The sequence below is a fragment of the Podarcis filfolensis genome (assembly GCF_964270895.1).
Source record: "Podarcis filfolensis genome assembly, chromosome: 14".
In the NCBI taxonomy this organism is placed as follows: domain Eukaryota; kingdom Metazoa; phylum Chordata; class Lepidosauria; order Squamata; family Lacertidae; genus Podarcis; species Podarcis filfolensis.
The window spans coordinates 39024414-39039463 of NC_139616.1; the positions used below are offsets into that span (position 1 = coordinate 39024414).

Consider the following 15050-nt stretch of genomic DNA (forward strand, 5'->3'; position numbering starts at 1 on the left):
GTTATTCATGTGTTGCCAAACCATAGTCGGGAATAAACACGTGAATCAACTGGTTGGGGTTATTTTGTTTTTTTAATAACATTGATGCTATTGTGTTCCTAATTAATGGGAATTCCACAATAGGAACATTTGCAGAATGCCATGTAGTTTATTGTATTGTTGTGGAATACTCTGGCAAAGAACAATTTTTGATTATTGTTGTTGTTTTTCGAAACAGCATTTTAGCTTGGATGCAAGTGACTTATTAACTCCTTTTATATTCAATCAGAACCCCTAAGACCTCAGTGAAGGGGGCTGAGCAAAATAGAAAGAAGCCCTCAGAGAGCAGAGTGTCTAACAAGGCCCTTTCAGGTGTGTAAAAATAAAAAGTGTGCTTGGATCTTATTTAACAAAGAAAAGAGTAAGTTGTTCATATAAAGAGGCTTACGTAGCATACGTTTCTGCAGTTGCTGCACCAGCTATGCTCTAGCTCTGCTATACTAACCCTGACTATAATTAATGCAAAGCATAGTTGTGATCACCCAACTGCATGAATACAATAGATTCATTTTAGTCCACTTGCACACTCCAGCATAATCACACTTGGAAAAGCTTCAGATACAGAGCATTCCTAATTTTTTTAATGGTATGTATTCCTGTTTTGCATAGATAACCTGCAATTAATACTCTTGGGGTGCCTGAATACTATTGTGCTTCAAAATAAATAAACTTCCTGGCTGAAACACACGTACACTCCTCACTTACATTATTGTGCATGATTGCTCCATATGTAAATATATATTGTTCCATAAATATACACATGTATATTTATAAATATATATGTGTATGTGTGTGTGTGTATATATAATATGGTAAGTAAAAAGTATTGTTTTACCATATATTCTACTAATGATGCTGTGCATGCCTATTGTTTTTGAGGTCCTGTAGACTGAAGAGTTTAAAGAGGTCAATTTTTATCTGCAAAAAAAGAGGGTAAAATAATGCAGAAAGAATCCTCCCGCTTTTTCCATTGCGGCTGGCTTATTCTGTTTTCACAGTCGTGCCGTGAATACCTTGCTTCAGGTATTCATCCTCTTAAAACACGAATTTTACATTTTAGCTATTTATATCCTCTCTTAGTTGAAGGTTCTCAGGTTAGCTCTTCCGTAAGCAACAATCAACACCAATGGAAGCAGGAATACAAAGGCCGGCAGTAAATCAAACCAGCTTGTCACAGTTCCCAAACGCTATAGTAAGCAGCTGTGCATTTGAATAATGGTGTATCGGGCCCAGAAATGGACGAGGACTCTGCCAATAACAGGAGAGGCCCACCTGTTGTCACCTGTGCCACCCACTCCTTCCTCTCCCCTGTCCTGAGGCTCCTGCCTCCTTGGATGGGAGAGAGGTAGCAAAGGACATGGGCTGATGTTGTGCCCTCTGAGCATTTGAATTGAACACTTGAGGAATGCCACTGATTTAGTGCTTTGTCCAATGCTGGTCCTGTGGCAAACAGATAGATATGGAAAGCATTCTTTAGTGGTAGAAAAGCTCAAGATCACTGAATCGCACCCTATGCTACTGTCATTTCCTCCACTTTGAGCATTGCACGTAGTTCTCTATCGTTTGTTTTGAGATCTTTTAATCGTGCAATAATAATTATTTTATTTCTTACGTGCATTTCTTTTCCACTTCTGTAGTTGAGAGCTGATCATCATCTTCAAGCACTGTTTCTGAAAATTAGACCTATAGGCTTAACATGCATAAATGATCCAAACCTGTGGGTATATTAGGATAATTTCAAGCCCCCACCCCCCCACCTGGACTTGGAAGTTCACTGGGTAATCTTGGGCCAGTCACTGCCTCTCAGAGCCGAGCCTGCCTCACAGGATTGTTGTGAGGGTTAAATGTTGGGGCGGGGGGGGGGCGGGGAGGACTGCGTGCACCAAAGACCAAAATAGCTGAATCAAGGCCCAAACAACCATACAAGCAGCCAATCATCCAGTTCACCCTGCCTGATTGAGCATCCAAGCCCAAGTGAGCAAATACCGTATTTTTCACTCTAACTCTATAAGACGCACCCAACCATAAGACGCACCTAGTTTTTAGAGGAGGAAAACAAGAAACGAGAAAGCAATGCAAAGCCTCTTGAGCAAAGAGGGAGGAGCACTCCGGCTGCGCTCAAGAGGCTTTGCGTGGCTATCACTGAAGCCAGAAGAGCAAGAGGGATTGGTGCACCCCGATCGCTCTTGCTCTCCTGGCTTCATCGATGGCTGCACAGCCTGCATTCGCTCCATAAGACGCACACACATTTCCCCTTACTTTTTAGGAGGGAAAAAGTGAGTCTTATAGAGTGAAAAATACGAGTAACCCCTCCCCTGGGAGAGACCAACTCTAGTCTCTTCTTCCAAACTGAAGGATGGGGCAAACTCGTCCCTGCCAAGTGCAAGAATGCTGGTGTTCCAAGTGAAGCGAAAGTCAATTTTTCTTAGTGAATTTTGTTTTCCAGGACGTAGCATGTGTGACACTTCCTCCAAAGAAGGTCATGGGTTTTTTTGAAGAATTTCACACAGATCACAAACTCATGCTCTCTTTTTGTTCAGTGTGCGCTTCCAATGTTTTGATCCATCTGCTGTTGCCTGAGCTTTCTGCTATTTCAAGACTCTGCAGTTAGAATTTACACAAAGGAATATTTCTGGATTTTAGATACTTTTTATGGCTCTTATCAGGTGTGTTTTCTGCACTTAATGTGAAGGCGTGGATTTCCTATACAGTCATACCTTGGATCCCGAACGAACACCCTGCAACTTGGACATTGTGGCTCCTGAACGCCACAAACCCAGAAGTGATTGTTCCAGTTTGCGAACGTTCTTTTGGAACCCAAACGTCCAACGGGGCTTCCGCAGCTTCTGATTGGCTGCAGGATCAAAAGCCTCAATTTGGTTTTCAAAAGTTTTGGAAGTCGAACAGACTTCCGGAATGGATTCCAAGGTACGACTGTACTATGGATATAGAAGGCCGTTGCCCATTCCATCTGATAAGGCCTTCTTGGTGTGGACCTGTCCTGCTTCCTTGAAGTTCAATTATTGAGCACTGAAGCAGCTGCTACATACAACTTACAACAGAAGAAACTGAAAAATGGCTCTTCAGTGTTGATAACTATTTTTTGCCATGCATTTATGCACAGTGTGGTTAGTTTTCACATAACTTTTTGAAGGTGTTTATACAATTACAGTTTTGAAATGCAGATTTATAAAGGGATAGTTCATCTGCGTCGGCATTATTACTGCTTGCTTATAACACGCAGCAGACATTTTAAATAAGTAACACTTAAATTTAAAAAAAATGTTCTTTCCCCTTTGCTTTTAGGAGTATATGCCGGAAAAACCCAAAGAAAGAAGCCAAATGTTGTGACAACTTAAGAAGGCAGCATTCTCTTGGCTAAGCGGCTGATCTGTCTGTAAATGTTCTCCACTGGTTCTGGTCTTCCTGCTGTCACACATGATGCTTTGAATCAACAAGGATACGTTTTGTGATACGAGATTTCTCAGTGATAGCCGCCAGAAGGAAAAGGGAACTGGACAGCACAACAAACTTGAAGAAGCATTTATCCTGCATGTTTCAACCCCCTCATGTACCCATTCACTTATACTCAAAACTGTAATCTACATTGTACATCCTCAGGAAAATATGTATGTGGTGATTCTTAGGAGAACATTTTTGCAAACTTGAACCAGTGCTGCACTCTTTATAGTGCGGCAAATGAACTCAAAATGGCAGTTTTGTACATTCTGCATTAACAGTTGTCTATATCGTTCTGTATATTTAATTAAACATTCAGCTTCAGCTGTGTTGATTGTCTTTGGCAGCTGCCATGCTTTTAACCATGCATAGCCTTGCCTCAAGTCTAAGCCATTTTGGTCCCACTGAAAGTCAGCGAGGCAAATTTTGGCTTTTCATTGCAACAAGTGTCAAGCATTTCTGGTGGTTGGCACTGTTAGCTTCGCAGCATAAATACAGGTTGCTGCTTTCACCTGCCACGGTAAATTTGATTTTTGTAGTAGGCAAATTTGAATGTGCAGTCAGCATCCCCATCTCACCAAATCAAAGCTTTGAATTGCCAGTTTCCCTCGCTAAATACGAAGAGGACAAATAAAATATAGTAACAACAGTTATTTAGGAGGCTTCTTTTGCTACTACACGTTTGTCTTTTGTATATATATTTTTCTCTAAATGAAAGGTTTTGGATTTTTTTTTATGAAGAAAAGGATACTCTTTCCTCCCATTTGGGGGACAGGATTGTAGCAAACTCCTTTTGGTTTCTGAGGGCTAATCCTCCAAGAAATTCTGCTGTTGCTGTTACTGAGGAATAAGAAATATTTGTAAGAATAATGCGTGAATTTTGCAACTTGGCTTTGGCCTTAAATCCATCTGGATTCCCAGAAAGTGAAATTCTTACATTACCAAAGCCATGTCTGAAAAAGGGACATATTTATGTAAGTTATTTGTACTTGCTGTTTTAGAAAGAGATGAATTACTTAGACCTTGCTGTGGCTATGAAATGTCGAATCAAATGCAGTCGTGTTGAGAAATGTATAGATCTAATCTGCCAACTGGCATTAGATAATTGTGCTATAGCTTACTCAGTGCACAGAGAACTATTAAACTTGATTATATGATATTGAATTGGTATTAATATTATGTTAAATATTCAGCGCTTCAGATCTGGCACTACAGTTCTGGCTCAAAATATTATTCAACATAAATTGAAAAAGGGTTAAATTAACAATTGGGGGTTGACTTTACATACACACATCTATTTATTCATATGGGGATGGGTGTAAACCTATTCACTAGCTGTATCTTCTAATGCTCTTCTATATCATGCAGTATTTTAAACTGATCTTGTTGAAGAGGCAACAATTTTGATTCAAAAGGATGTGGTGGTGGTGTAGCCAACTGCTCAGCAGTCCTCCAAGCATAGCCTTGTCTCTTGCAGGCTACCTGTTAAAAGGTTCCTTTTGGTTAATTTATGCAGCGCAATGCAAACACTTCTAATTTATTAGATTCCTAAGTAGTTCTTAGAGCTTACTTTTGGCTCATAAAGCTTTTGCATGACTTGAATGTTTTTAGGGGGGGGGGGAATAGCATAAGACTTGACAAGCTAAATGAATTTTAAGAATTGCAGATGTTGCCTTGTAGATTAGAAATACACTACCGTTTAATAGATATGCCAGTGCTAAATTTTTTTTTTGCTAGAGCTTGTTCGTTGTGTGCTGTGCTGTTAATTCAGAAGTAAAAAATTCTGTAAATAGAATCAAGTTTTAACATAAAAAGTACAGACCAATTGTTACTTTGTTCAGATACCCTAAGTACACTTTTTATTTTATTTTATTTTTTAATTTTAAAGTCAACTAAAATGTAAATGTTTCAACTGTCATTAGGCCTTCTATTTACAAGTGCCAGGATCGCTTTTGTAATTTGATATATTTTATATTTATTTATTATATTAATTTTCAGTTCACTTTTTTATTTTGAGTGGAATGCAATATTATAAAATGTATTTTTATACTTTTCCTTTTCACCCGTTTTGCTTTTTTTCCCCTTAAGCATATTGCACAATAAAACTTTTTTTTTTAATCTTTAAAGTGTATGTGTTTTCTTAACTCAAATTTCTTTTTTTTTAAAAGAAAAACAGTCTAAGTTATTGGGCATTTCCCCTGTCCCCAAGCTACAGATTAAGTAGCAGAAAGTTCACCAACTTAGTATGAATGCTTCAAATGACAAAATATGGCATTCATTGTTGTTGTTTCTCTTCTGTTGGACGTGAAGAATTAATATCTGAAATTCAGAAATTATTCCAGTATTTTAAACTTTGTAAAGCCAGCAATAAAACATAGCAACCACCCCACTCCTAAACAATACCCTGGCCCAAGAGGCAGTCTACCACTGAAGCCACCTGCTGGTTGGCCACTGGACTCTAGGTGGGCCTTTGGTCTAACCCAGCAAAAGGGTACTTTTTATGGGTGTTTTTATGCACACACAGACTCCACAGAGACATTGAGGTACATCTGTTTATTTGCGTCTTTTTTGCTATGGCACATCTCATGGAGGGATTCCAAACGCTCCTCCCAGAAGGAAAGGGAAAACATTTACAGCATTTAAACAAGTTCACAGCATAACATGTCTAGGGCGGGTGGGTTGTTATTCTTTGCGGTTGTTACATTATGTATTTTGTGTGTTTATCCTGTAAAAACTGCCACGAGACATTCAGATGAATGTATAAATGTGTATACATTTAATAAATGATAATTTTAACAATAATAATGTTAATAAATAATAATATTTTAAGGGCAATTCTTCCCTGCCTGGAGATGGAGAAGGTTGGGACAGCAGGGAATGGAATGTGATGGAATCTTGCTTGGAGCCAAAAGTGACCCGGCTGGTGGAAAATATCTGTTGAGGCTGACAGCTGAAGAGATGAAAAATGGAGCGGGGAAGAGTGGTGTAGTGGTTAGAGTGCTGGACCAGGAGGACTTGAGAGACCAGAGTACAAATCCCCACTCGGCCATGAAGCTCACCTAGGACCATGTATGCCAGTAGTATATAAAAGTGGTTGCGACAGATGGGGTGAACTAAGAAAACACAAGGAAAAGAGGGCTTAAAAGGAACCATGGAAAGAGAGGATAGGAAGTCAATGAATGTTTTCTGATCTTTTGTCGATTATTCAAAATCTGAAAAGATTTTTCTTTGTCTCGTTTTTGTTTAGTGCTTTGTTGATGTGGAATGTTATCAGAAAAGCAAATAAATAAAATATGGGGAAAAATCCTGAATATGAAAGGAAGGAAACTTCCCACCTCACTAGTAGAGCTGCAAGGAGACCAGCTGTGATGCCAACTGAATGGGACCTTCCTACTTTCACAGGTTAAAAGGTCGACACAAAATTTTAAAAATCCTTCCAGTGTGCATGCACACGAAAGCTCATACCAAGAACAAACTTAGTTGGTCTCTAAGGTGCTATTGGAAGGAATTTTTTTATTTTGTTTCGACTACGGCAGACCAACACGTTTATCTACCTGCAGGTAAAAAGATGGGAGACCTACCTCACAGGGGTGTCATGGGTGGATGAAATAGGCAGAGGAAGAACTATCTATGCCGCTTTTTTAATCATGCCTTATTAAATTTGTTAGTCGCTTTCTCTTGCCCAAGGCAACCCAAAGCGACTGACAACCAAATGTAATTAATAATAATAATAATTCATTAAATTTGTATATATCACCTGCAAATCTCAGAGCAGTCCACAGCATAAAAAGACAAGATGAAAAACACAGAACACCTACTAAAACGGTGCACTGAAATGCAACAACGAAACGAAACGATTCTGCGCGTCCTGGTGGCTGTCCTGGCACTTGCCCTTCCCAATCATGGCCGCCTGCGCTTCCGCAGAGGAAGGGCCGAGAGGCCTGAGAGGCAGCGGGGGGGGGGCGAGTCAGGTGACGGGAGACAAGATGGCTGCCTTCCCCTGGTAAGGACGGAGGGGCTTCGCTTGCAGATAGTCTTGGAGACAGAAGCTGGGAGGAGGAGACGGCGGCTTGCGACGGGCAGCTTCCCGCTTTAATTCCCTTTTTGTCTTGCAAGGCTTTGCTGACATCTTTGGGGCGGGGCGGGTTGGTTTTGTGAGGTGTCTGGTATTTATTATTATCTTTCATGGCAGGCAGATATGGCACAGCAGGCTCTAATAGGCTATGCGGTGCTTAGCTATTTAAGTTTTATTTTTATTTTTTTAAGTTATTACTGACGGCACGTTTGCAGCTCACTGCCTTTCAGCAACCGCTTTGGCACTGTGACCCCTTAGGTAAAGGTAAAGGGACCTGTGACCATTAGGTCCAGTCGTGGCCGACTCTGGGGTTGCGGCGCTCATCTCGCTTTATTGGCCGAGGAAGCCAGCGTACAGCTTCCGGGTCATGTGGCCAGCATGACTAAGCCGCTTCTGGCGAACCAGAGCAGCGCACGGAAATGCTGTTTACCTTCCCGCTGGAGCGGTACCTATTTATCTACTTGCACTTTGACATGCTTTCGAACTGCTAGGTTGGCAGGAGCAGGGACCGAGCAACGGGAGCTCACCCCGTCGCGGGGATTTGAACTGCCAACCTTCTGATCGGCAAGTCCTAGGCTCTGTGGTTTAACCCACAGCTCCACCCCTTATGCCACAATAAATTTATTTTTAGCCATTGTGGCGAGAGTATTGGACTAGGACCTGAGAGGCATGGATTAAAACCCTCACTCAGCTGTGAAGCTCACTGGGTACCCTTAGACCATTGTCTTTCAGCCTAACCTACCTCGCAGGGTTGTTGTGAAGTTAAAATGGGGAGCTGGCAGAACCCATGCATGCCGTTTTGAGCTCCTTGGAGGAAATGTGAGATGTAAATGTAGTGACAAATAAAATATCAGGTGCCATTCTGGAAATCCTTAGCCATGGTGAGACAGCCAGAAATCTAACTGTGCATCTCTTGGGAATTGTAGGTGTGAAGGGCCATGTATTTGGGGAAATAAGTGTTTAAAGCCCAAAGAGGCTTCAACAGCAAAGTGGGTCTTGGTATCTTGAAATAAGTCAACATTTATTGTAATATATATTTCCTTGGTCTGTAGCCCTCTTCATTGGCTACATTATGTTAGCCTCATTTGGGATGTGTGCTTAGGTGATACATAAAGAGGCATCCTGGTGTAGTGGTTAGATAGTGTATTGGACTAAGGCTGAGGAAAACCCAGTTTCAAATCCTCAGTCAGCCTAACCCATTATTTGTGAGGATAAAATGCCCTGATAAAAATGCCATTAGAAACAGAGAAAATCCAAAATAGGATCCAATGGTAATGAAATACAGAAACGTACAGTTTTGGCCTCTTCATTCAGCGGTGGGGTCTGCATGCTGAAGATCCCAGGTTTGGGCCCTGGTATCTCCAGATTACAAGGATCTGGTGTCAGATGATGGAAAAGATTTCTGCCTGAAATCCAGTCAAAATACTGGACTAGATCAAGGCTGGAGAATCTGTAGCCCTCCAGAAGATGTTCATGCCATATTCCCATCAACTTCAGCCAGCATAGATAGGGAGTGGTCAATTATGATGGGATTTGTAGTACAATAAAATCTGATAGGCCACAGGCTCCTCATCTCTGGGTTAGATGGTCATGTAGTCTGATCTAGTATAAGGCAAGCTTCCTGTGTTTCTTTGTTTTTCTCTGTACACAGATGCCTCTGATTTTCACTTAACTTTATTTCGTAACATTGCATGTACTCACTGCCGACAAAAAGAGAAGTGTTTTCTATTGCGACAACAGAAACACTGCACATTTGAAACAAGATGTCTTGTGGGTTCTAACTGGAAACAGAGGTTAGCACAGGCATACTTGCAAAGTACGCCCATGATGCTGAATCATGGACAAATTGTCATACATTCCCTGAAATCTAGCAGGTCAGGAAGAAGGTGCAGGCTGTTGTAAAGAGCTACACCCACACCACAGTGCCATGAAAGTTTACTTGTCGCTGAGGTGGTAAACTTGTATAGCAGCTAAGTGCTCACTTGCTAGAACAGTTTGCTGTACAGCATACATTCCCTGCACATGGACATCTAGCATGTCAGGCAGAAGGCTAGGCTAAAGCCCGGTCTAAAGTGAGCAGTTTTACCACCTCAGAAAGAACTGAGAGTACACTTATTTTAGAAGTGTGGGAAGGAGGGCAGGGAGGCACTGCATAGTATAACATTTTTTTATTAGATAAATGAATACTTTAAGCCAACAACATCTGGAGGGCCACAGCTTTCTCGTTCTTGTGTTAGAGATCTGTGCATTCCTCATGTTAGTTGTTTAGCTACTTTGGAATATATGTGCAATTTCAATATATTTCTCCAGTCCACTACCCTTTGGCATCCAGTTGGTGTCGCTGTTGATCTGTATTAGCAATCCACTGTGCCGATTCTCCTGGCCCTTTTTTATTTATTGCAGGAGAGCACAGTGGTAAGAGTACCATATATAAAATAAAGTTGAGGTCTTCGAAATTCAGTTAACTTCAGGATGACCACTCCCTTGTACATCTTGACTGGAATTACATTACTGTTCACACAACTGCATACATTTGCCTTATGTTTATAGATAAGTTGTGTTGAATGTAGAAGGATGGTGCTTGGCTTGATGAATGGGCTGTCTTTGAATTGCAAAGCAAATGGGGATGTTTTCTGCCTGTTAAAGGCTTTAATTAAATTTCCCTTGCAAGTTCCCTGTGAGACAATATTCCAAGTTTTCAATATAGAGTTTGGAGATTTAAGAAAAATTTGACTCTTCATAGAATCATGGAGTTGTAGAGTTGGAAAGGGCCACTAGGGTCACCTAGTCCAATCCCCTGCAGTGCAGGAATCTTTTGCACAACGTGGGGCTATCTGTTGGGTCTCTATAAGGGATGGGGAACCTCCAGATGTTGCTGGACTACAACTACCATCCTCCTGGTTCTTTGGCCATGTTGGCTGGAGTTGATGGGAGCTGAGTCCATCAACATCTGGAAGGCCACATTTTCCCTGCCCCTGGACTATGTTATAGCTGAATTGGGATTTGAACTCTGTTCCAGCATGCTATCCGGCAGGAGTGGCTAACTTTTTTTTGGCACAACAGCTTCACTCACTTTTGGCCAGTCCTCTGACGCCTGCAGGCTGCCAGTGAGGGCATTCAGTCCATGCTCTTGCACAGGCACACAGCTTCCTTTCCTTGGACATCAGATGAGTAGGTGGGGAGAGGGCAATTTTTATCCCCAGCTGAGTGCTGGGCCAAGGGAAGAGGTTCAAACTTCTCTTCCTGCCCCATCATTTTGTCCACTTTTCATTTTTTGCCCTTTAGCCGCTGTCAAAACTGGTGATGTATCATGAGACCAGAAGAATTTGCTTGCAAGCTGAACCATTCTGGCTCTTTGGGAATCGCTGAGTGGTAATCACTTTCAAAAGTGTAACATTTACCACTTGCTGACTGGCTGTTAAAATAAAGATTTAGAGTTGAGCCCAATTAAATCATTGTGCTTGTGGAACAACGCTTCCCTTCTCTCCCCTCCTCCTGTGCGTCTCTCAGATTTGCTCTGGGGAGCCTGCCAACCCTCCAGAACAGTTTTGAGGGGGGGCAGGGATGTAGGGGAGGGGGTCAGAGGGAGGGGAAGTTCAGGTGCATCAGTGAAAGGCATTCCACGAGCACAATTACAATCCAATAATAATACTAACACATAGTAATAATTCTTTGTAACTTTTCAAAGCATTTCATTATCTAGTTGTAATCCTAGCAACAATCAAGTAAGCTAAATCAATACAGTCGTACCTTGGTTTTCAAACAGCTTAGTTATTGAATATTTTGGCTTCCAAATGCTGCAAACCTGGAAGTGACTGTTTCGGTTGCAAACTATTTTTGGAAGCCAAATGTCTGATGGGTCGTCCGATTGGCTGCAGGAGCTCCCTGCAGTCAGTCAGAAGCTGCCCTTTGGTTTCCGAACATTTTGGAAGTCGGAGGGACTTCTGGAACGGATTCGGTTTGACTTCCAAGGTATGACTGTACTATTACACGCCCCCCCCCCCGTCCCCATCCCATTCCAGATGTTGGGACTGAGGTTAAGTGGGAGTCACTTGGCTTAGGTTTTCTGGTGAGTTCATGGTACATTGAAGGCTCAAACTGAGGACTTCCTGATTCATAGCTCAGCCTCCTGGTCACTGCTACGGCAGCTTTCAAGATACCATGTAGGTGTTTGCTAGAGTAAATGTTTTTGTGTGAATCAATGTTTCACAAATGTTTGTGTGTGAATCTGGGATTGGTGCACAGGATGACCTAAGGCTAGGATTCTCTTCATTTTACTGTTCACCCAGTAAAAATTAGTCCCTGCGTAAGATGTCTGTGCATTCATAGGATACCTTTTAAAAGCCAGCCAGTGAGTGCAAAAAGCTGTGCTAGAAGTGGTCTTCTGTTTCTTGTCCCAGGTACCAACATTGTCATGTTACTGTCTCAAACAGGCACAATTTTCTAAGGTCAAGGTTGCAATTTGCAATAGAAACCAGCATTTAAAGTTTCGGCTGTGCACATTTGCTTTCTGCTGCTGCTTTAGATTCTTCTGAGGTCCAGCAAAAATGCTGTTTCTGTGAAAGGGTGAAGGGACCTCTCTCTCTCTCTCTCTCTCACCCAAACTCTGTGCTGTTTTAATTGTGAAAGTCCTTACAAATGCTAATAAGCTCAAGGGGCCAGCAAAGTAGCAGAAGTGTGGGGGAAACATTGAGAATAGTGCATTCAAGTGAATATTTATGCACAGGGCAGGCAGGAAACTGGAGATTAAGAAATGTAGGGAGACAGGCATGAGCATCCTTCACTGGGTTCTTTTTCTCCTCCTTTTACAATGTCTCATTAGGTTGTAAAGCCGTTCCTTTCAGTAGCACTGCTGGGTTGTCTCATTCAATTGGCCTTCAAAGTTGCATAGTCGGTTGGTGGCTGAGCCCTTGTCGAATGCTTTTTTAGAATAAGTGTTGTCTCTGCTTAGAAGAGTTGTGAAAATGCAGTTGATTTGACTGGCAGGTTATTTCCCCCAGTTTTTTTCACCTGAAGTTTATGCCAGCTAAAAATAAGCAGCAGATTTGTAATGTGATGGATTTCACAGTTGATAAAGACAACAATAGAAGGAATCTTTGCAGCTGTTTGATTGAAGCTCTGGCAGTTCCTCTGTTTGATACCTTCGAATGATGAGAAAAGGATAAAAGATGACAGACAAAAGGAAGTATTCCTTTAGAAATGGAAACTAGGCAATAGAAAGGACTGTCAGTGACACACAAGCACAAATGACTTTATAAAACAGGAGTGGGGAACTGGATCTGGCTGGTGGGATCTGTTCAGTGCCTGAAATGCAGGTCTAATAGATGGCTGTCCAGCCTTTGCCTGAAGACCAGTGAGGAAGAGCTCACCACCCCACGGGTCATTTATTCCACTGTCAAGCTGCTACTCTTGTCAATAAGCTTATCCTGATGTTCAGCTGAAATCTGCCTCCCTTTTACTTGCACCTATTCAGATGGGAGCATCTGGAGGTCTCTATCTTGTCATGTTAGTTTGATCCTCAGTGCCTATGCCGTGTGCTGCTCTGAGCATCTTCTTGTGGAAAAATGTGGATTGTAAACACAACACACAAACTTTGATCCTCCTCTGAAATGCTTCCATAGGGAGCTACCAGCAGTGGGTACCATAGCTTAGTGACATGTTCTCCTCCTTTTTTGCATAGAATGATGGAGTTAGGTCAGTGTTATAAACTGAGATATGAAAGCCAGGAGCTAAATGGCACCTTAAACCTGGGTTATGGGCACAACAATGGAATGTCTAGGTGCAGTTTTTTAAGAGAGATATCACATTTTCTTGTGATTTTCTTCTCCAAAAACTGTTGCACGTGAATGCTCAGCGTGTGCTTCCAAATCTCAGTTCTATAAGTTCTTTATGCTTTTCTCCTTCAGGCATGCTAGATCAAGAAACTACGTACGTGAATTGGAATCATGCAGACTGGAAACCGTGTCTGTGGATTTTGGAGACTACCATCCACTCAAACCCATTACAGTAAGTTTCCTTTGCAACCTTTCAACACTCCTGTGTAGCCATGTTGGTCCAGAAGACCGGGGACAAACTAATGAACAGACCCTTCTTGGTTCTCATGCTGATGCTCTGGAATGGGCCCATCTCTATGTACCTTCTAGCACTTGATGGAAGAAGCCTTGCTTCTTTAAAGAAGCCTTTGGGAAAAGGGGAACTGTGCACCATTTGTGCAGTTTACACCGATATTAGAATTTTCAGTTTTCTAGTTGTGAGATGTGGATTTGATTCATACAGCTAGAGCCCCGATTTACTTCCTTAATCCTATGCACAGTTAGACTGTGCCTAGAACTAGTTCATTTCTTCACCATTGTATTCCTAAATTGGGGTTGGGCAACATGGTAGAGCTTTTGGATAACAACTCCCGTCAGTCCTTGCCAGCATGGGGAAAGGTCAGGGATGATGGGAATTGTAGTAACTAACATTGGTAGTGCATCACATTGACTACCCCTGCCTAAAGCAATGGAATTAGGCATGCAAAACTCAGTTTAGAGGATTGCAGCTTTGGCTTGCAATTCTGTATGCACATATATGGGTGTAAGCCCTATTGAACGTAGTGGAACTTGCTTCTGAGTAGACAGTTGTACAGTCGCACAGCCTTGGTGCAAGATAGCAGATTACCGCTGCATTCGTATGCACACTTATCTTGGAGTAAGCCTTATTAAAATAAGCAAGGCTGAGTAAATGTGCAAAGAATAGTCTTGTTAGTATCTGGCCCTCCTTCTGACTATTATTATGTATTCCTCAGGTAATGGAATCAAAGACAAAGAAATTAGGCCGCAAAGGAAGCACTTCCTCTACTTCCTCCTCCTCTTCCAGTTCAATGATGGATCCCCTGAGCAGTGTGTTGGACGGCACTGATCCTTTGTCATTGTTTGCTGCAACTGCAGATCCCCTGCTGACTGCAACTACGGTAACATTCAGCTCTGCTCTGTGGCCTGTAATGGAATGATGATGGATTGAGGAAGGGCCATAGCTCAGAGGTAGAACATCTGCCTTGGGTACAGAAGGTTCCAGGTTCAATTCCTGGCGTCTCCAAGCAGGGCTGGGCTGGGGAAAACTCCTGCTTGAATCCCTGGAGAGTCACCTGCTGGTCAGTGTAGATGATGATAATGATGATGATGATGATGATAATGATAATAATAATAATAATAATAATAATAATAATAATAATAATAATAATAATAATTTATTTATACCACGCTTATCTGGCTGGGTTTCCCCAGCCACTCTGAGCTAGATAAACCAGTGGCCTGACACAATATGAGACAGCCTCCTTTGCTCTGAACCAGGGAATGGGCTTTTTTGGTGGTGGCCCTGAACTTACAGAATCTATTTCATGTTCCTCCATTATTGTTTGTTTTAAAAAGGTTTTGGCTCATTTTTATGAAACAATATACTTTTTATTTAAGTTGCATTTTTTTTAATGCTCCACTTT

General features: G+C 41.8%; 2 protein-coding genes across 17 annotated transcripts in view; both read left to right on the forward strand.

Moving 5' to 3' along the window:
- CCP110 (centriolar coiled-coil protein 110) overlaps positions 1-5624 on the forward strand; it is a 28550-nt gene extending 22926 nt beyond the window's left edge. For 8 of the 13 annotated variants that reach the window (XR_014541401.1, XR_014541402.1, XM_083584949.1 and 5 more), the window contains exons 14-15: positions 269-351; positions 3346-5624. Coding sequence is in view for 11 of the 13 variants with exons in the window: in XM_083584949.1 (XP_083441075.1) it covers positions 269-351; positions 3346-3398 (136 nt within the window). In the remaining 2 variants the exon portion in view is untranslated. The remainder of the gene's footprint in view (positions 1-268; positions 352-3345) is intronic. The other 5 variants (XM_083584945.1, XM_083584953.1, XM_083584944.1 and 2 more) reach the window with 1 other exon arrangement.
- Positions 5625-6547: 923 nt separating this feature from the next.
- VPS35L (VPS35 endosomal protein sorting factor like) overlaps positions 6548-15050 on the forward strand; it is a 78694-nt gene continuing 70191 nt past the window's right edge. The window contains exons 1-3 of one of the 4 annotated variants that reach the window (XM_083584960.1): positions 6548-6567; positions 13480-13579; positions 14361-14525. In XM_083584960.1, coding sequence (XP_083441086.1) covers positions 6566-6567; positions 13480-13579; positions 14361-14525 — 267 coding nt within the window. In that variant the 5' untranslated portion in view covers positions 6548-6565. Of the gene's footprint in view, positions 6568-7457; positions 7502-13479; positions 13580-14360; positions 14526-15050 lie in introns of those variants that run through there. The other 3 variants (XM_083584959.1, XM_083584961.1, XM_083584962.1) reach the window with 3 other exon arrangements.